At 43.5% G+C, this 19,711-nt stretch overlaps 1 protein-coding gene across 5 annotated transcripts in view; it reads left to right on the top strand.

The window, feature by feature from the left end:
- Nucleotides 1-513: 513 nt before the first annotated feature.
- The window catches only part of RANBP10 (RAN binding protein 10), a 67,754-nt gene continuing 48,556 nt past the window's right edge, over nt 514-19,711 (top strand). The window contains exons 1-3 of one of the 5 annotated variants that reach the window (XM_062499882.1): nt 514-809; nt 1,678-1,789; nt 18,267-18,319. In XM_062499882.1, the coding sequence (XP_062355866.1) occupies nt 605-809; nt 1,678-1,789; nt 18,267-18,319 (370 nt within the window). In that variant the 5' untranslated portion in view covers nt 514-604. Of the gene's footprint in view, nt 810-1,272; nt 1,369-1,677; nt 1,790-6,996; nt 7,077-7,199; nt 7,241-8,990; nt 9,011-18,266; nt 18,320-19,711 lie in introns of those variants that run through there. The other 4 variants (XM_062499881.1, XM_062499888.1, XM_062499884.1 and 1 more) reach the window with 4 other exon arrangements.

Here is a 19,711-nt window from a genome sequence, read left to right on the forward strand (position 1 = left end):
AGCGGGTCAGCCGGGGTGTCTCATCCGTGCCCTCGCAGCCCAGAGCCGCCGGTGCTCCCCGCTGCCGGGCTTTGCCGGAGCGCCGTGGCCGCGCTCGGTTCGTTCCTCCGCCGCGGGCCCGCCGTGGCGCGCGCGCTCCGTTTACCCGTCGCTACGGCAACGACCACGCCCGCAGGACCTCCTCGCACGCCGCCATAGCTGCCCACGCAGCGCCTGACGCGCGGGCTCGGCGCGGCGGCCGAAACCGGCCCGTGAGCGGAGGCGGCCGGCGGGCGCCTGCAAGCGCTGGGCGGCCCTTGGGTTCCGAGCTGCCGCGGAGCACTCTGGGAGTGGGAGTCTCGTGCCCTACGGCACTGATGGGAGCAGAGCGGAACGGGGACACGGTTCCCAGCGTACAGCGCGCCGAAGGGGGGGACGGGGCTTTGCATGCTCCGCCTCTAGGGAATTGTAGTCTCGGTGAAAGCCAGCGGCGAGCGGGCGGGTTTGACGGGGACTGCGCTTCCCGTCGGGCGGCGCGGCCCCATTGTGGGCACGCTCGCAGCCCATTGGCTGCCGGCCGCGGCCGGGCCTCGCTCCCCGCCCGCTGACACAAAGCGGGTCCAAGATGGCGGAGGCGGGCGCGGGGAGCCCGCACGGCGGGGACTCGGCGCCGCCGGGACCGCCCGAGGAGCAGGAGCTCAGCCGGCGCCTCCGCCGCCTCTACCCCGCCGTCAACCAGGACGAGACGCCGCTGCCGCGCTCCTGGAGCCCCAAGGACAAGTACAACTACATCGGCCTCTCGCAGGGCAACCTGCGCGTCCACTACAAAGGTGCCGGGCTGGGGCGGCGGCGCCGGGTTCGGCCTCGGCCGGGAGCAGGACGGCCCCGGCGTGGCCCTCGGCCCGGCCGCTCCGCGGGGCCCGCCGCGTGCGGGCTGAGCCGGCAGCGGGTCCGGCGGCCCCGGGGCAGGGACGCCGTGAGCAGCGCGGGGCGGGCGGTGCCGAGCTCCGGTGGCGGGGCGCCTGCTTGGCCCGGAGCCCCGGCTGGGCTGCTCGGGAGCGGAGGCGCTGGGGAGCCGGGGGCTCTCCTCGGCGGAGTGTGTGGCCTTATATAACGCTGTGCAGTGTCGCTCGCCCGGGCCCGGTGCAGCTAGACCGTCTGTTTACTCTGTCATCCTGCTTAAAACCCGGCTCAGGGGTCGGATGGCTCCGACACGCTGCGTAACTGGGGCTTCGGCTCCTCGGGTTTACACCAAATAGCTGCTCACAGGCTTGTAGTGCGATGTTTTCCTTGCTCGCTATTGGAGCTGTTCTCCCTACCCACCCAGCGGAGAGCTGATTATTCCTTTTCCTGCCTGGCTAGTAAACACTGATGTCATTCCCCTCTTGTGTAATCATTTTTGTCTTCTGTCTGTGTACATTGGTCTTCAGATTATGTCTGTGGGGAGGGGGAGAGGTGGTAGTGAGAGTCTTTCTCAAAAACTTCATAGTGAAAACAAAGGGAAAACTGAAATGCTTGTGCTGTAGGAATTGTTCTTGGTGGCAGTGCAGGGTTGTATATTCTGGTTTTCTGGAAAGTGTGCTTTAAATGGCTGGCTCAGTGTAGAAGCATCTCTTCTGGCTTCAGGTAGTGAGGTTTTAGATCAGGATGTGTGAGAAGCCAGATCCCCTCCGTACTTACATTTCTGTTCTTTCTTAGGTCACGGTAAAAATCACAAAGATGCTGCCTCGGTCAGGGCCACTCACCCCATCCCTGCAGCCTGTGGCATTTATTACTTTGAAGTGAAGATCGTCAGTAAAGGTAGAGATGGGTAAGTGCCTCATTGCAGCTCAGTGGCTGGGGATGTGTGTCTGGCAGCTCTGCTGGACTCTGGCCTCCTTTCCGGAAGGGTGTGAGGTCCCGTGGCTTCTGGGTGCAGCAGGCAGGCACAGCATGGGCAGGTTTTGTCCTCCTGATGAATGGATGTAAATGAGGTGGAATGCCCTGGAAGCAGAGGCACTGGCACAGCTGGGTCCTGAGCTCTTGGAGATGGGCACTTGTAAAGAATTCAGTAAACTGGAGGTCTGGTGCAATATTAATTAAAATAGGTTTTCTTCTTGCTGGCAAGGTCTGGTCACTCTGATTTCTGGAATTGTGATGCCTCAGAAATGAAGTGAAGCAGAAGGGAGGAACCTTGAGCTTAATTTTGGACTACTGCAGTGGTGTTGCTGTGGTGAGGAGTACTGGAGTGCTGGGGAAAGCAATAAAGGGGTATTTCTAACAAGGTCTGGTGTTCTCTTGTTAACATGGGTTTAATTTTTACTGACTATGAAAGTGTCAGTCTGCTCTGTGTGGATGGCCCTGGCATTGTTCATTGTTAAAGGATGAATATGGCAGGAATATTATCTGGAAGGGAAAGCCACACAGGAGGAGGGATTTGGTGTAATTTATTAATCCAGTCCTTCAAGTATGACATTTGAACTCTGACCAGTTTAATGGTTGTGGGGAAGAGCAGCAGATGTTCCTACTAAAAACCAAATGAAAGTGACAATTTGCTATAGTTTTTTTGCTGTCATTGTTGAACTGAGGAGTGGCCTACTTGTAAAGGGACTTGTGAAGGATCTTGGGTTGTGCTGCATTTAGGCCCTTGATAATTACTAGGTTGTCTGCAAAGGTGGATGCTGGGCTGAATTTCTTATAAATGCAGGGAGAAGACCATCCTTATTCCTTCATTTCACTGACCTGGCTATTAACTGCTTGCTGTTTTGAAACACAGCCCTTGATTGGTTTATGTAACTGCTAAAACTGAAATAATTTGCAGTGAGCTTCAAGATAGTTTTCCAAAGAAATCACATTACAAAAGGTCACTGAACAGCACTTAATCCTTACTGCAGTCTAGATCAATCTTAAAGGGAGATAACAGAATTTTCTGCTTGTTTTTCCAAGATCAGATTTTTGTGTGTTAATGATCTGTTGTTTTTATTGTGTCCTGTAATTACAGTGACTTTCCAGGAATAATTCCAAAGAGACAGAACCATGTGTTTTAATACAACAGCCTGAGCAGGAGCTGCTGATATCTCTGATCTGAGAGCAGGGCAGTGGTGAGGCTTTGAGAGCCTCTCTGATGTCTCAGCCATTCCTGTGCCTTGTTTTTCTTTTGCTGGTAGAGACAGATCCACCTTTTATCTTACACAGGGTGGTTCTGGGGATTTGTGGTTGTGAATTTCCACTGTAGCTGCTGCCTGGCTGTTACTTGAGAAGGTGCTTTTGTGTATCTCACCTTTAATAGTTTGAATTGTTCCTGCTGGAGGCTCAGTGTGTTGTAGCAGTGAACTGTGGCAGAGATCCCTTCTGAGGAGGCTCCCCAGTGTTTATTCCATCATGGTGACTTCAGTTTAAAGGATTAAAGGTCCAGACATCTAAAGAAAGGATTGAGGGAATGAAGTTTTCAAGCAGTGTAAGTGGCAAAGCCTGTCCCTAGAAACAACACTGGAAGCCCTTCAGCAAGGGGAGGGGAAGAGGAATCCTAAGCTTGTTTTCAGAATGGATATTTCAGTCTCTGCCCTAGAGCTGGTTATTTGTCTGAGGTAGTGAGGTATGGATGTGAAGTTAGTCCCTGTGTATCTCTTTCTGGAGTTTGTGATGGCATTTCACATTTAGGTTTAAAATGTGAGTGATTTGGTTTTGAAACTAGACTTAGGAACGGCTTTGGTAAAGTGAATTTCAGGAAGTGTTGAGTCTGATTTTGCTGAAAGCTGTTGTCTTTCTGTGCTCAGCATTATTAGTTTAGGGCTCTGTACTCTGGTTAGATACTGCCACTTGCTAATAAACAGCAGAATCAAAAGTTTCAGATAAGAAATGGGATAGAAGCTCCCAGTGGCTCTTAATGGAGAAGTGAGAATCCCAAAGCTCACAAAATGCCTTTTTGCAGCCTGCCAAGGGATGTTGCCTCTGTGTGTGACATGCTTGATAAGAGGCTTGAATTGGCATCAGGCAGTTCCATTTTGGATTGGTGATGTCACTGTGGGAGAGAAACCTGAGCTATGGAGACGACTCAGTTGTCAGGACCACCTTTTTAACTTCTCCCCTGTTTTTCATTGGACTAAGGGAATTTAAAACCAGTATGCTCCGGTTCTCTCCTGTTTTCTCCCACCACATCATATCCTAGCAGTCAAAGCACACATCCTTGCCTCCCCCTGTTTTCCAGGCTGAGAACTCCTGTGCTCACCCCAGAGCCAGCACAGGGGAGGAGGGAGGGACTGCAGCAGCACAGACACAAGTTGCTTTGCCCTGCCACAGCTGGTAAAAAAACTTCCTCTTTTGGACTGCCTTGTCTCCCCTGTGCCTTAATGCACCTTCCCCAGCAAGGTGCTTTTGTTAAAGAAGCAAACATAATGTTTTATGAAAACTCTGCCTTTGCCATCAGTGGGCTTTTCTGTATCAGCATTGGCAGTCATTTACTGGTGGATATTTCAAAGCAAGTACAATATCCAAAAAGTCCGTTTGGTCTGTGTAGGAAACTTAAGATTGATCAGCTTTTCTTAGCTTTGGATATTCCACTGCTCATGAGATAAAACCACAGTCCTTTGAGAGGAATGATTCAAGCATGATTCAAGCTTACTTTGAGTTGAATGGTGGCTGTTTTTTATCCTGGTGCATTTAGTCTTAATTGATAAGAGGTCATGTTTATTTACTGGGTTTGTTTTTTGTGCAGTTTTGTTTTGTTTTTTTTCTGGGAGAGGGGATGCTACCAGGATACCATTGAAAAATTGTCTTGACAAGGTTTCTAGGTAACATGGAACAAATCTGATCTGTTTCTACTTCTTGAGGGGGGAGATTTCCAAGGTTCTTATGCTTGGAGAGCAGAGGAGAACTTAGTTTGCAGTCTCTAGTCCCAGCCCTCTTGTCACCTCCTTGTCTGTGCTGAGCACACAGGGGTTGGTTCCGCAGCACTTTGGGAAGATACATGCCAGGGCTGTGGGATTCTGCCCTTGTATTTGCTGTGTTTCTACTCCTTCCCTCATTCAGACAGACTTGCTACCCTGTTCTATGGTGAGCTGGTTCAGGGAAATAACTAGTGGAAAGCTGGCCAGAAAATAATGGATGATGATTTAATCTGTTGACATCAGTGTCAGAAAGTGCTCCTTTTTTTTCTCTTTAAATTGAGGACTACTTTTCAGGGTTCCCTTTATTAATTGAAGACAAGTCACTAAAGGCATGGCCTGAGCTGGGAGCAGCAACCCTCAGTTCCATTCAAAGTGTTGTTGACAGTTTTGTTTTAAGATTTGCCCATGGTTAATTCCTGAACCAATATGTGCTTGTCTCCTGAGCGTTGTCAACTGGAACAAAAGGACAAGAGGCAGTGGGTCACAAGTTGTGGCAAGGGAAATGCCAGCTGGACATAAGAATGAATTTTCCTTTGTGAAAATGGTTGTGCACCCAAACAGGATGCCTGAAGAGGCACTGGCATCTCCCTCATCAAATTTGCCTGGGGGAGCCTTCAGTCTGCTGACGGATAGAAGTTTCAGAGTTATGCTTTGGGCAGAAGGATGAAGAAAGAATGTCCCAAGGTCCCTTCCTGTCCAAACCTCTCCGTAAATCTGTGGATGGCTTGCTTCCAGCATTCCTCAGATGAGCAGATTGGCAGAAATGCCTGTGACTCCTCTGTTCCTGAGCTGCCACAAATAACTCAGGCTTTTATCCTAGTGCTGTTTGTAACAGTTCAACCTTAGCTGTATTTGAAGCACTGAACTCTTGTCCTCTCTCCCTCCAATACGTGGTTCTGTTTCATGGTGAATTGTCAGCACATCTCACAGCCTCTGTTTCCCCACTAGATGATCTCTGCTTGGTAAACAGGAACAGGGAGAGACTCATCAGGGAAGGGCATCCAACCCACAACTTAGAGGCTGTTGTGACTCAGAAGGACAAGTCATTCTTGTTGTCCTCTTTATGCTGGGGCAAGGTGGCAGTGCGTGTTCCTGACCACCAGTTTGGTTTCTTGACTGGTTTTACCTCCCCCAGCCACGTGCTGGGTTGTGATGGAGTGTGACTGGGGAGGACATTCCAGAGGCCAGCCCTGATGATGAATGGGGCTCTGAATCCTGGCAAAAGTCACCTGTCCTGCCACTTCCTCTCCATTTCTGAGCTGCTTGTGGAATAGACAGCCCAGCAGCCTGTGGATTGCCTTTGCTGTATTTTTTGGGAATGATTTGGTCTTGGACAGCTGTTTACTCATACTTTTGTTGTGCTGGCATCCTGAGCTCTCTGGTGGAGACAGAGCCACTGCCTGCCCATAGTGCAAACACAGCAAGTGTGCTCTGTGGGCAGAGGAGGTGCCGGGGGCCCAGCCCTCTATATACCAGGGCAGCCCAGTGGTTTCATAAAGACTTTGAGCAACCCCAGGGAGCATCTCAGTATGGCTTTTCTTTTTGCCATGATGTGTTTTTTTGTGCCAGCACTAGTGACTGTGGTGTGAGCTCGATTGTACTGACAACCTTTCTGCTGGATCAGTACTTGAAACAGAGATTTCTGTGTCTCCAGAAAGGCAGGAGAGGGAAGCTGGAAAGACACCAGCCACAGGGTATGCTGGTATCCTTCTTCCAGCACCATTCCACAGTTGCTTTGATCTGTGCAGCCTGTTGTCCAGAGATGGTGGTCAGCCCTAGCTTAGGTCGAGGACAGTTTTCTGGGAGAGGGAGAAAGAGTTCTTTGCGCAGAGTGGCTGAAGAGATAATCGAGCTCAGTCCATACCATAGTTTATTTAAAATCTTCCTTTATCTTTCATACACAAGTGCACCATAAGCCAGACTTAAAAATAGCTTAGTTTCTCTCTGACTGAAAAAGAAAAATAAAGGTCAGATGTGTTGGTTGGTTGCAGTCTGTACATTAGTAACAAATCATCTGCCCCTTTTCCTTGCTTATGTTTCTCCTTGCCAACTTTCCATTTCTCCTCAGCATATGGTGAGTGTGATGGCTCTGTGAAAAGCCTTTTGCTTGTGTTCTCTAATGGGTTCCAGATGCTGACAGAGGCCTGTCCGTGGAGAGCTCTGACAGCATTGGCTGCTTATGCTCAGACACCTTGGAGTGCCCTGACTGTCTGGATGTGGCTGTAGGGAAGGGTAAGGGATATTCTACAGGAACTGAGGATTTCTTGTGTGATCCCTGATTTGTCACTGGTAAGCCTGTAAATAATTGATTTCCTCCCCCCCTTTTTATTTTTTTTTTCCATCCTGGTTTCCAAGAATCCAAAACCAGCACAGAGAGGGGGTTGTTCTGATTGCAGGTAGGTCTGCTTGTTTGAATTTATGCTGTTCTGCAGATAGTCATTTAAATGACTCAACACATAAATAAAGCCCCCAAGTAGATTCCATAAACAGTTCCTGCCTTGTTCCCACTTGCAGATTGCCCAAGCAAGTCCTGATTGCTCAGTTACCAGCTGTGCCTTGGTGCTCTCAGGTGTGGAGACTCATTTTCTGCAAAGATTTCATGTCAATTGATGACACCTCCTACAAGTTGTTACTTCTTTGTCATTGTTCTGCCACACTCTTCCAAAAGGGAGTAATATTGAGAGCATTGTAATTTTCAGTGTAAAGGAGTCATGAGGTTGGAATATCTGATTTGCAGTTGATAGCTTTTTTTAATTCCTTTCTTTTTTTTATCAATTAAGTGGAAATTTAAATTGAGTGTTTTATAGCAGTATCATGGGTCATCCATTGTAATATTTCAGTATTAATTTATCATTAAAATAATTGGTGAAATGAGGCAATGAAATGGAAGCAGTGATGGTGGTATGTGACTTTTCCACTTGTGTTGTATGGATTTAGGTATTTCTGAGGTCTGAGATTTCCTGGATTTCAGACTTTGATTTTTTTTTTTTTTTTTTTTTTTTTTTTTTTTTTTTTTTGGTTATGTTTTTTTGTTCATCTGCTTAGGAAATTTTGCACAGTAAAGAAGAAAAATTTCAGGAAGGGGTTGTTTTTGTTTGGTTATTTTTTTGTCCCCTTTCCCTCTGCTATTTCTGAGTATCTGTTATGGAAAAGGTAAGAATGTGACAAAAGCAAACTAGCAAAATCAACATCTTTAGAATATGTGTAAAACATTACTGTGCTCAGTTCTTCAGAATATGTTTGCAGTTAAATCATGGAATAATGGGAACTAATTATTTACATATTCTAAGCTTGCAGATCTAAGGAATTCTGTTTAATAAGTCAGTTTTGTAAGCTGGATAACTTATCTAGGGAGAACCTTTTTCTTTCACTTGAGAAGGCTTGAAATGATGAACTGCTGGAGAATTTATCATCCAGTGTGAAGCTTTGACTTCTTTTCTTCAGCTCTCCACTGAAGCTTAATTGTGTTATATCAACTCTGTGGCCAGATTAATTTTTTAAATTGCTTTTCTAGCAGTGGGATTTACATTGTACCTGTGATATAAGACTGGATCTCTGTTTCCACACTGCAGTCTGCCTGCTTGTTTACAAGTTCTTTGTACTGGTGCTCTGGTCCACATGAAGCCTTTGTCCCTTGTTGTGGAGATGTCAGTGTGTAAAGATCTGTGGGTTCAGTGTGTGTTGCTTTCCCAGTGCTTGCCCCAGCTCTGACTCTCTGCTGCTGTTTAAAGAGGAAGTGTTCTTATTTCACCAGCACATCTCAGAACTTCAGGTGTTACCTTTACTCTGAGATACTTTCTTCATAATTAATCCCCCCTCCAGATCTTATGCAAATATTGTAGCTACTTCTTTCTGTAATTTCATTGATTGTTAGCAGGTAAATCCTCCTTTTATAAGAATTGTTACCATTCAGGCCTAAAGCAGAGGAAATTAGCCTATAAGGATGTGAGAATACCCATTAAGAGACAGGTAGCTGGTGATGGAGTGTTCTCTTCTGATTTGGTATTACGTTTATACTGTTCCCTCTGTTTTTCAGAGGAAAAAAACGGGCTCAAGGTGCATTTTGAATCTGTTCTGATGGACTGAAATGCAAGATTAGTCACCAGAATGAAACAGTCTTTAAATGACTTGACCTCTTTTGGATGCCTTTCTGTTAGACATTTGTGGTAACTCTTAACATCTTTTTTTACTGTTTTCTAACTTTGTTCATGGCAGAAAAAAATACTCTGTTACTTAGACTGGCAGTCAAACAATCTTAAGTCCATTCAGTCATGGAAACCTGTTTAACTTCTCTAATATATTTTCAGTGACTATGAGTAGTGCATTTGGAAGTGAGGTTTGTTAATCAGTAGGACAACCTGAACAAAAATGCTACTTAGTCTCTTGGGTGTAACCAGAAAAAATAATCAGAGAATGAGTATCAGTAATGCTTTGTGCTGTTCCCAGACTTTAGGCACCATTTGTCACTGAGATGGTTTGTGTGTGAACTTTGTTGGATATCACCTGACTTGGAGAATGAGTCAGCTGCCAAGAGTGGAAAAAAATAATAAATTGGTGGGACACCTTTGCTTCAGCTACATTTGCATTTGACCACAGGGTTGGGGGTTGTGTTGGATGTGGTGATGCTTGGGGTAGCAGATGGAGAAACTGGTTATTCTTGACAGATTTTAGTGGTGATTTTACCCTGGTGGTGTTCATACTGTGCCTTTCTTTCTTGAATGGTGCTCAGGTCAAGTTTTCATCTCTGTGTTTTCCATCTTTCAGTGCTCCTACAAACATTGTTAATCTACATCATCAGTCTTCCTTTCCTCAAGGTAGCACAGACAAGGGGTGGGTTTGGCCTTTCTTACAGCTGGCAGGTACCAGTTAAACATGATCCTAAAGCTGGAAGGGAGCTGGGAATATGATACCTTGGTCTGTCAAAAATAGCTTTTCATTCTTCCTCTGTCATTTTGTCACTAATTACTCATAACCACCCTGAGATAATGTGTTGTTACTGGATTGCTGCCTCACAGTTTGTCCTGCTCACTCACCTTCTCTTCCACAGTCTTCAGCTTTTAAGGATTCTCTGCCTTTCTAAGGACTAATGTACAGTGGTCTCCTTTCCTCAGGATATTTGTAGTTGTTTTTAATGAGCTCTTAAATTATTTTTTTTCACTTTATCCCCTTCTTTTCAGCCTTGCATTATTTGTCTTTACTGACCTCTTCTTGGGGAATTGGGATTCTTCCTGGAGCCCATCAGTGCTATTTCTGAAATACCATCACAGAACAGCACAATATGCACAAATAAAACCAGAACGTCTTCCACTCTAGAGATTATATTCCATTATGAAGTAGTTCCAAAATATTAGTTGTTAGATTGAGGAATTGGAGACTGTTGGAATCCAGTATTTTACATACCATAGGTAATTTTTTTTAAACAGAAGTAACTTGTTTTTTCACTGCCTTAAAACATTGTTCCCCTTCCCCCACCAGAACTGCGACAATGTGGTTTCAAGTGGTGAGTTGATAAGGGTTATCATTTCTAACCACTCTTTAAACCTGGCATGAAATCAGGACCCACCTCAGACAAGAATGATAGCTCAGAGCTTTGCACAAGACTCTGTGAAAGTCTCTGAAATGCCACCAGTGTGGTGTATTATTCACCTCTAACTTAATAATTTAGTTTGTTTATGTTAGATTTAACTGTGCATGTTGAAAGAGTGGGGTGCATGATAGCTGGGAGGACAGTATTCCTACCACGTAGGTGTGGTTATTAGAAGAAACTGCAGGATACAGGAAGCCTCTGAATCACAAACTTCTGGAAGAGTGGAACATCCCTTGTTTAACTGGTGGCTCAATGGGATTGCTTGGCTTTGGCTGAGCTATAAAATGCCAATCCCAGGAATTTCTACCATGTGTCATGTTAATGTTGGTTCACAACTGAACAGGGAAAGACTGCTTCACTGGAAGTCGTGGTCTAAAAAACAATTTACATAACCTCTCTGGTCTTAACTCTTTCATGTTTGGACCTCAATGCCTGGTGGCATCCCTGGCAGTTCTGTTTCAGCCTCCTGTACTGTGCCAGGGTGGGCCTGGCTCAGGAAAGAAGAGTTTGGGCTTGTGGCCATTACCCAGCCAATGCTAAACCAATGAATTTTTTTCCCTTTTGTCTCCCCAGCTTTCAGATGGGTTGAATTTTGTCTGGCATCTGGGTGAACCTCACAACCACTTGAAAGAGAGTGGCAGGGATTGTTTCAGCATCCTGAATTGGTACCTTTTAACAGGTTAAACAGTAAATACAGGGGAAACCTGTAGTTATTATTTATGCTGTCTTCTCCTGGCAGAGCCTTAATAAATCTGCCTTGCTAATTGTCAGCTAGTGTTAGAGATGAGTACTCAGTCCAACTTTATTGGAGAAAGTCTTGCAGCATTTTGGGTAAAGAAATACCTTCTTTTCTTTAAAGTATTACTGCTTGTCCAGTGAGGACCATGGGCTGATTTTCCTTCCTTCTGCCCTGCCTTTACTTTGTACATAACAGTGCTTCCCAAGTGCTGAGTGCTTTCTGTGGAGGTGTTCTTTGCTCCTGGGATTCTTGAAACTGAAGAACGTAGTACAGGTCTACATGACTTCTGTTGCTGTTTTCCTCTCTGTTCTATTCAATGAGTTCTTCAGTCCTGCACTGGAAAAGCCAAGTAGATGTAAATGCTGGAATTTCAGCATTAGCCACTTGCTGTCAAAGGGCAGGTCTGTTCTGAAGTTTTTCTGCTGGGTTCACAAGGATTTTTGTGGGTTTTCTTATACAAAGTAGCTTTAGAGCTACAAAAAACTTCTCTTACCTTGACTTTTTGGCAGGTTCTCTGGGTATCATGTTTGCTCTGGAGAAACATCTTTTGACTCAAAGAATTGCTTCTCATATGGGTGGATTCCCCTTCTGGGATAAACTAAACGGAGCCATCAGTGTCTCTACTTCTGTGACTCTGTAATGCTTAGAGCAGCCTCATTAAGAGATCTCTTTGTTTCAGTTTAGGTCAGTCAAATGTTGTCACTCCTGTGAAATAACTTTTCTCATTGTTTTTCAGAAAATTTCTGCCCTATGACAATATATAATTCTTCCTGAGTCAGTGCATTTGACATATTTTCTATCTTTAAGAGTTAACTGCAATTCTGAATTAAAATTTATCATTTTAGTTTTCTGTATATTTTCCAAGCAAAAGTCTTTTATTGATAGAAACAAACAAACAAACCAAAAAAACCTCAAAACAAACAACAAAAAAACTCAGATTTAAAATGCAGCTTTGAAAACATCTGCACTGCAGAGTCCACCACCCAAGTTGTCTTAGAAGCCAGAAGTGAATGCTGTCCTGTTTGGATGTCACTGTGCTGGAGCAGCTACATGTTGGTGTTTACTGCTGAAGTACTTGGGAACTGGGAACAGACCCAAAAAGCTTTGTGTCTTTGAGCTTAATCTTAGCACAGTCATGGTGCTGTAAAACCCAGAGGAAAAAAATCCTGGGAATACTGCTGGCTGTGTGTGGAGCCAGCATCTTTTGACATGAGAGCTTTTAACCAAGGTCTTTCATTCTTCTGCTGAGGCCAAGGGGAGCCAGGGCGTGGATAAAACAGGCAGAGCTGATGTTGTGGCTGGTGGTTAAGTGGGGCTGATTCAGTCACATTTTCTGAAGCATCCAGTACTGGGCAGGGCTGAGGTGAAGTAGGAGTCTGGAAAAATTTGGTGCTATGGTAACTGCCGAGGCTGCTGGTGAGTGGAAACAAGACTGTTCTGACTGAATCCCCAGCATGTGTCTGCATTTATTTTTGTCAGTCTGTTCTATTTGGAATTGGTCTACTGATGCAGCATTTTTGAAGCTTCAGATTAGGTGTTCACTGATGAGAAGATGGTTTTAGGAGGTCATTTTTGCTTAGCTTTGCATTTTGCCTATGATGGATAATGGATATAAATGTATTATTACCCCCAAAATTATGTTTCTCTCAGTCTGAGAGAGGGTGCTGACATTCCTGTGTATCCTTTTTTTTTAAAGAGGCTCTTTGAATCTCTCAAGAAGGAACTCCAGTTAAGTGATGCCCCACAGGGAGTCTGTCCACAGCATTATGGTTCAAAACTAGGGGTGATGCAGGCAGGCCATAGAGATTTATGTTGAATGATATTCAGTATCGTAATTGATTCATTTTTTTTTAAAAAAAAGGCAGTAGTTTGCTCTTGATGATGCCCACAAATACTGTTTAACTAGTATTGCATTTGTTGCATACACAAAACTGATTTGGAACATTTGGAATCGAGGAAGTGAGAAGCTCTACTGCACCAAGAAGTTCAGAAAGCATTTGGTGCTTTTGGGGGTGGTGGAATTGAAGATTAATCTTTTGTCCTCCCAATTTTCAAGAGAATAGAGTGATTTTTTTCCTCTGAGGCTTTATTGATCTTAAAGCTCATTTCATCCATTACTTCTGGTACATAAATTGATTATAGATGGGAAAAGCAAAGTAGCACTTTCTAAAAGAAAACCCAGCAGTCAAGTCTGTGACAATTTGAAGTTCTGGATATAAGCTGTGGGCTGTGGAGTTGAAACTCAACATGGTGAGGGAGTCTCTTTTTATTTTAGGTTGTCTGCAAATTCTGTCTAGAGTTCTACAGCCATTATGGTCTTATTTTTAAAGTTTGTCTTGAGCTTTAGCAGAAGTTGAAGAGTGAAAAAACTGTGAACCAGGAAGGTTTGTGGTCATGTTCCTTTTTTTTTAGTAACATATTTCCATGGTGTTGTGTATTTAGATTAAAGTGTAATCCTAAATTTAGAATTTGTGGAGTTGTAGTGCTTGCTTTTTATAAAAATACAAGCTTCCAGTCTCAATTTAAAGCTATGTTGTCTGAAAATGGAAGGATACTATTGTATAAGTTTTGTCTTTGGTTATGTGCATCAGATTTGCTGCTGTACACAAAAGAGAGGTGATGAATCTGCATTGAAAATGAGGAAGTTAAGCAGGATGAGCTGGAGTGAGTGATGACCTATTTTATCTGAGTTTGACATTTAGGTTATTTCCTCTAATTTCCAATGTTTTCCTTGGTGTTGCCACCCTTATGGTGCAATACAGTGCAGAGACCCAGCAAGGGATGGGGACAAAGGGCATCCATGGAAGTGCTGCAGCTGGGATTGCAGTGAAGCTGTGCCAAGGCTGTGTGCAGAGGTGTCCTCTCTGTTCAGTTCGAGGTATGTTCATGTCAGCAGCAGCAGATGTAGAGGCAGAGGAGCAGACAAACACCCTCGGGCAATGAGGGGGGATGGAGTTAGCTCATGGCCCTGTGCCAGCAGAGTTGTGCTGTGTGATACTGAAAGGAAGGAATCTGACACTACCACATGACAAAGTGGCCACAGTTTTACAGTGTTTTACCTTCAGCTGAGCCAAATGGATCAGGACATAAGGAACATTCCCTATGCCAAGAGGCATGTCCTGCTCTTTGAACAGAATTTGTTACAGCCAACAAATCTGGGAGGTCTGGCGCTTGGTGGTGTGACCTGGTGAAGTTGGTGGGGATGGTTCTGCCAGAGGAGCAGAATGGTCTGCTCTTGGACAGGACTTTGCTAAGTGTTTCAGACGTGCCAGTGTCAGGATGAGCTCTCTGGTGTTACTGCTGCAGGCTGAGATGGTGCTTTTACATTGGGTTGAAGTAATTAGGTGCTTTGACTCACAGCTCCCCTCAGGCTTGAGCAGTTGGCAGAGGTGGCACTTGTCACTCCTTTTATAGAGCTGAGTGCAGTTGTAGCTGTGGACTGGGATCCTGGCTGCTTGCACATGTAGTTGGAAAAAAACACATGGCAAAACCCACCATGTAGTAAGGAAATCTCTGTAGCAGCGGAAGACTCCAGACTCAGTCAAAATACAGAAATTGAACAAGAGCTCTCTTATCTGCCAGTGCATTAAGAAGGTGGCAGGGAAGAGCTGGAGTACTCCCTGCAGCTACAGGGGAAAGTCTTCCATATTGTGCCTATAAGGCTGTAAAAATATTCCCAAATTCAGTTTATTAGAGATGCATATATGTCAGATGACACTGTGAGGCTGAATTTTTAGATGCCATAAATGCCTGCTTTGGACAGGCTCTTGTGAGTCAGGGAACTCATGAGGATGTAACTTCTGACTCGTGCTCTGAGCAGTGCAGAAAATGTTTACAGCAAAGGTGTGTTTAGAAGTTGCTCTGCAGCACTGACAATAACAACTCATGTTTGGTATCCTTTGAGAAGTGCTATAAAAGGCCCTCAGACCCTGCTACTTTATTGTTCATCGAAAAACCCCACCCTCAACAACGACAAAAAAAACAGAAAACAAACCTTATAGACTGAAGAAGCTTGTTTAAGTATAGCTAATAAATGAGAAGGTTAAATACTTTGAGATGGTACAGAGACCATCTTTAAATAGACCATCTTTAAATAGACATTTTATTGGAGGACCAGACAGTTGACAAAATTAGACACGGGGATGAGAAGCAATAGGGTTACACACCTCAAAAGTTTAAATTTTATTCAATGAGAAAAATTGAAAGAACAAACTTTTAAACTTAAAAAAAACCCAATAAGGTTGACCAAAATGAGTTGAGGGACATCTAGCTAAAGGTCTGAAATTTTAAAGGAATATTTTTCCTTCCCAGCACATCAGGGATGCGAAGCAAGCTAGTCTCTAAAACCAGGAGATAATGCAGGAGAACTTTTTATGAAGAACTCTGAAAACAGGAATGTTTAGAGGCTCACAAATTCCACTCTTCTGCTTTTAAAGGATTATCCTTCTGAAGTAAAAGAGTTAATATAGCAGCAATGTCTTGTTTGTCAACAAAACACAGGCCAGACTTTGTTTTTAAATGATAACTGGTTCCTGTTAAGGATTAACACAACAAGCCATAAAACACAGAACAGATCACTGGGATTATCTGGTCTTCATTCAAGAGTTCTAAAGAATGAAATAGCTGAGCCATGGACTATGGAGTGTGACATTTAAAAAGTCTGGATTACAGAGAAAAGATATGTCTCTATTGGTGTTTTCCCCTCCCCAAGGGATCCAGAGGAATGAGATCACACAGTGCTTCCTCTAAAGTCTCTTCCATCCCTGAGATCAGAGCAGAACTTTCCTTGTTGCTTCTCTTGAAGTGAACATGAGGTTCAGGAGCTGAAGGGCTCAGGGTGGATGTGCTGGGCTGTCACTACAGCATGTGCAGTGTGTGAGTTCAGGGTTGTGCTGTACAGCAGCAACCAGTCTTTTCTGGATGATCTCATCTCCTTGGGCACTAGGAAGAGAGCTGGGTTTAGCTGGTATGATCACATCAGGAGTTGTGTTTGTGTGTGTGGCTCAGGGAGTTCTGTTTGCTCTGTGTGGTCAATATCCTGCTCTATGCATTGCAAGGTGAGAGTTTGCTGCCTCTTTGCTCCTCCTGGGCAAAGGAGGGGTCTGGATCCTCTGGGATCTGGTGCATTTCAGAAACAGGGCATGCTTTTAAAATACAGGATTGACTTATTTTAAAGCACTGTTAAACTGGGCTTCAAGGATTTGAAAATCCAGAGAGTCATGCTACCAAAACATGGAGTGTACAAGAGAGTGGGCCATGTTTGCAAAGATGATCTCTTCTCCCAGGTAGCAAGTGATGGGGCAAGAGGACATGGCCAGAGGTTGCACCAGTTAAGCTTAGGTTGGATATCAGGAAAAATTTCTTCATGGAGAGGTTTGTCAAGCACTGGAATAGGCTGCCCAGGAAAGTGGTGGAGTCACTGTCCCTGGAGGGATTTAAAAGATGAGTAGCTGTGGCACTTTGGTACGTGGTTCAGTGGTGAGCTTGGCAGTTTTGGTCAATAGCTGGACTCAACGGTCTTACAGGTTCTACCAAAACAATTCTATTTCATGCTATTAAAAAATGATAGGTTAAGATTTGATAAACTTATAGATCTCTAAGAATCAAAATTTCAGTGTAAACAAAAATCAGTTATTGCCATTTCTATGTGACAGTGACTGAGATAGGGAAGTCAAGGACAGGGAACAGTTTCTGCCGGGGACTTAATGCACATAACTTGACAAAATGTAACTTTGGGGTGAAATTCTAAAATAATATTTTCATACCTGGTTAATGTTTTATGGAGCAGGCAGCCAAGGACACCACAGAAACAAAACTGATAGAGTGAAAGAACAGCAGGACACTGCCTGTAGCCCACTTGGATTCTTACCTTTGGGAGAGCAACAGCCCAAGAGTTAATTTCAAAGCTCAGTAACCTAACAATATGGGAGTGTGTTGAAATAAAACCTGAGCTGTGTAACCAGAACATATTAAGAGAATTGCAGACCATGAAATTGAAAGAAACAGAAGACACAAAATGGGAATGTGCCTAAGTATTGCAGTAAGGAAGAAGAGACTTTGTGGAGGCTGGCTTTACCTTACTGTCCTGCTGGATAGGTGCAAAATGATTCTCATGAGAGCAGAATAAACAATCCAAACTTGATACAAAAAATGACCTCTGAGCTGTGTCCCACTTCTATGGAAAAGTGAGTTCAGTTCTCATCGCAGTCAAAACAAATGGAATAATAGAGATTGGGAGGGGGAGGAATAGAAACTGAAACAGAGAACATTGTTATGCTGTTATCTGTAGTAAAATCACCATGGGCTTGTGTTGTGTGATGCTGGTGGCTCTGGTTATTCTCTGCTTCTCAGAGTTACAGAACTGAAGTGTAGCAGGAGCACTGAGGTAGAGATGAGCTCCCATAACAGCTGAGTGGGCTGAGATGAACCAGCCTTGAGAAGAGACCTCCAGGGGGTTGGGTGTGAATCAGGACTTCAAAATCTTCAAGAAAGTTATGAGGGAAATGCTTTTCCTCCCTCTTCCAGTGTTAAAAATGCAGGTGTGAAGAAAAAAACGGGTTGGGCAGGAATTGAATGGGGAGCTGTAGGATGCTGCCTTTCAAAGAGCTGAACAATGAGTGTTCTTGGAAAGTACAACTGTGTGCTCTGTTCTCTGCATCCACTGTCAGCTATTTTTGGAGACAGTACATCATGCTAGACAGACATCTGTCCTCATATACTATATCTACACTTAGGTGTATTTTAACTGTCTTGTTAATCACCTATATATATTTTTTTTCGGATTTATGAGTAAAAATACCTCACAAATACCAAATTGGAAATTAAATTGCTGATTGTTGTCCAGTCCTTTTCCTGCCAATTAAGAGCTAAAGAGTAGCTGTAGTTACACATTGGAAACCTGTCAGTCACTAAAGGAGACTTACATTTTGTCTTGGATTCAATAAAAGACATGAGTAATGGAAAATCTTTAGTAATTTTGTCATTCTTAAATAATCTGTGTGTATCTTTGTAATATCTTAGTGCTATACTTCTGCTGCAGGGAATCTTGTGCTGTGACCATTCTTTTGCTTGACTGATACTTTGGTTTTTTTTGAAGGTACATGGGAATAGGACTTTCTGCTCAAGGAGTCAACATGAACAGGCTTCCTGGTAAGTCACTGTTAAGGTTTGTTTTGATTTACAATCTGTGTTGAATGTTTATTTAAAATAAAGCATTTTCTTTATATATATGAATTAGTGAATGTGTTTCTATTAATAAAATTGCATTATTATAATTGTCTTATATCTGTAAGTTTCAACCTATTGAGTGTTATCTTAAATTGAGTTAATGGTGTTGTCAATACAGCCATGATGATTTTAGCTGATAATAGAAATTAAAACTAAACTAATGAGTAATGGGCAAGATGATGAGCTTTCAGACAGGTAAACTCTCTTCTTTATGTCTGAAAAGTAAGTAGGAAAATAATTTTGCGTTTAATCTATATACTCTGCATGACAAATTTACGTGAAGGAAACTGAAAATGACAGGATAATTGGTCTGTTGTATTGTCTTCTTTCCTTCTTCCCACTGAAAGACTACAGAAATGTGAGAGTGGTATTTCCAGTTAATATTATTGCTTATTTTGTTTGAAATGTGTGTTTTGAGGTTTGCTGCTATGTTGGTTGAGTGGCTTCTTTTTAGAAACAAATAATTGGTAATCCTTCTTTGATAATATCCAATTTTTAGAGTAAAATATCAATTTCTATATATGTATTGATGCAGTGACTTCTATGCCAGAAATTCTTTCGACTGGGTTTGAAATTGGAACTTTGTATTTGGTAGAAAGTAAATGTTCTCCAGATGCCAAAATGAATGACAACTGGTCAGTGGTGGGGCCTTTTTTGGCTTTAGGTGTTACTTCTGGTAAAATTGTTTTAAAAATTAAATCTGTGTTCAAGCTTTTGTTATGGATCTTAGTATCTGGAAAGGAGAATGTTTTGTGAATGTCCTAACAAAAGAAAGGTCTGATAACTGTCTTGGGGAGATTGGTTTGAGTGGCACCTGTGCTTTAAAGAATGTGCATCTTACTGCAAACTGTATTTGTTAGTAATTGTTATGACAACTGCATCAGTCAGTCCTACTCTCTCTGCACTTTCTCTCCCCCCAGTCCTCCTGATCCAAGTGGGTTGTGTGCCATGTACAAGGCAAAGCATGACTCTAGTCCCATCATCTCTTTCCAGGGTTGTAGTGCTTGGAAAAAGGGTTGTTGGGCTATTAATGGAGCCTGTTCTGTTCAAGAAATGGCTCTATGGCATGTGTGTTGGAAAGATGGGAGAATGTCTTGTAGACTTGCAGATGGTTGGTTGGATTATGCTTAATTTAGGATTTTCCTGGGGTTATACAGGTACATACACTGTTCAATACTAACCTGAGATGGTGTGTACTGAATGTCTCAGGTGTGCTGTCCTGAAATTTAACAGCCAGTGTAATTTCTTCTTTTTTTTTTTTTTTTTTTTTTTTTCCCTTCGGTGACTAAAAATTACCCAAACCACTTCTGGTAA

The sequence above is a fragment of the Cinclus cinclus genome, chromosome 11 (assembly GCF_963662255.1).
Source record: "Cinclus cinclus chromosome 11, bCinCin1.1, whole genome shotgun sequence".
Taxonomy (NCBI): domain Eukaryota; kingdom Metazoa; phylum Chordata; class Aves; order Passeriformes; family Cinclidae; genus Cinclus; species Cinclus cinclus.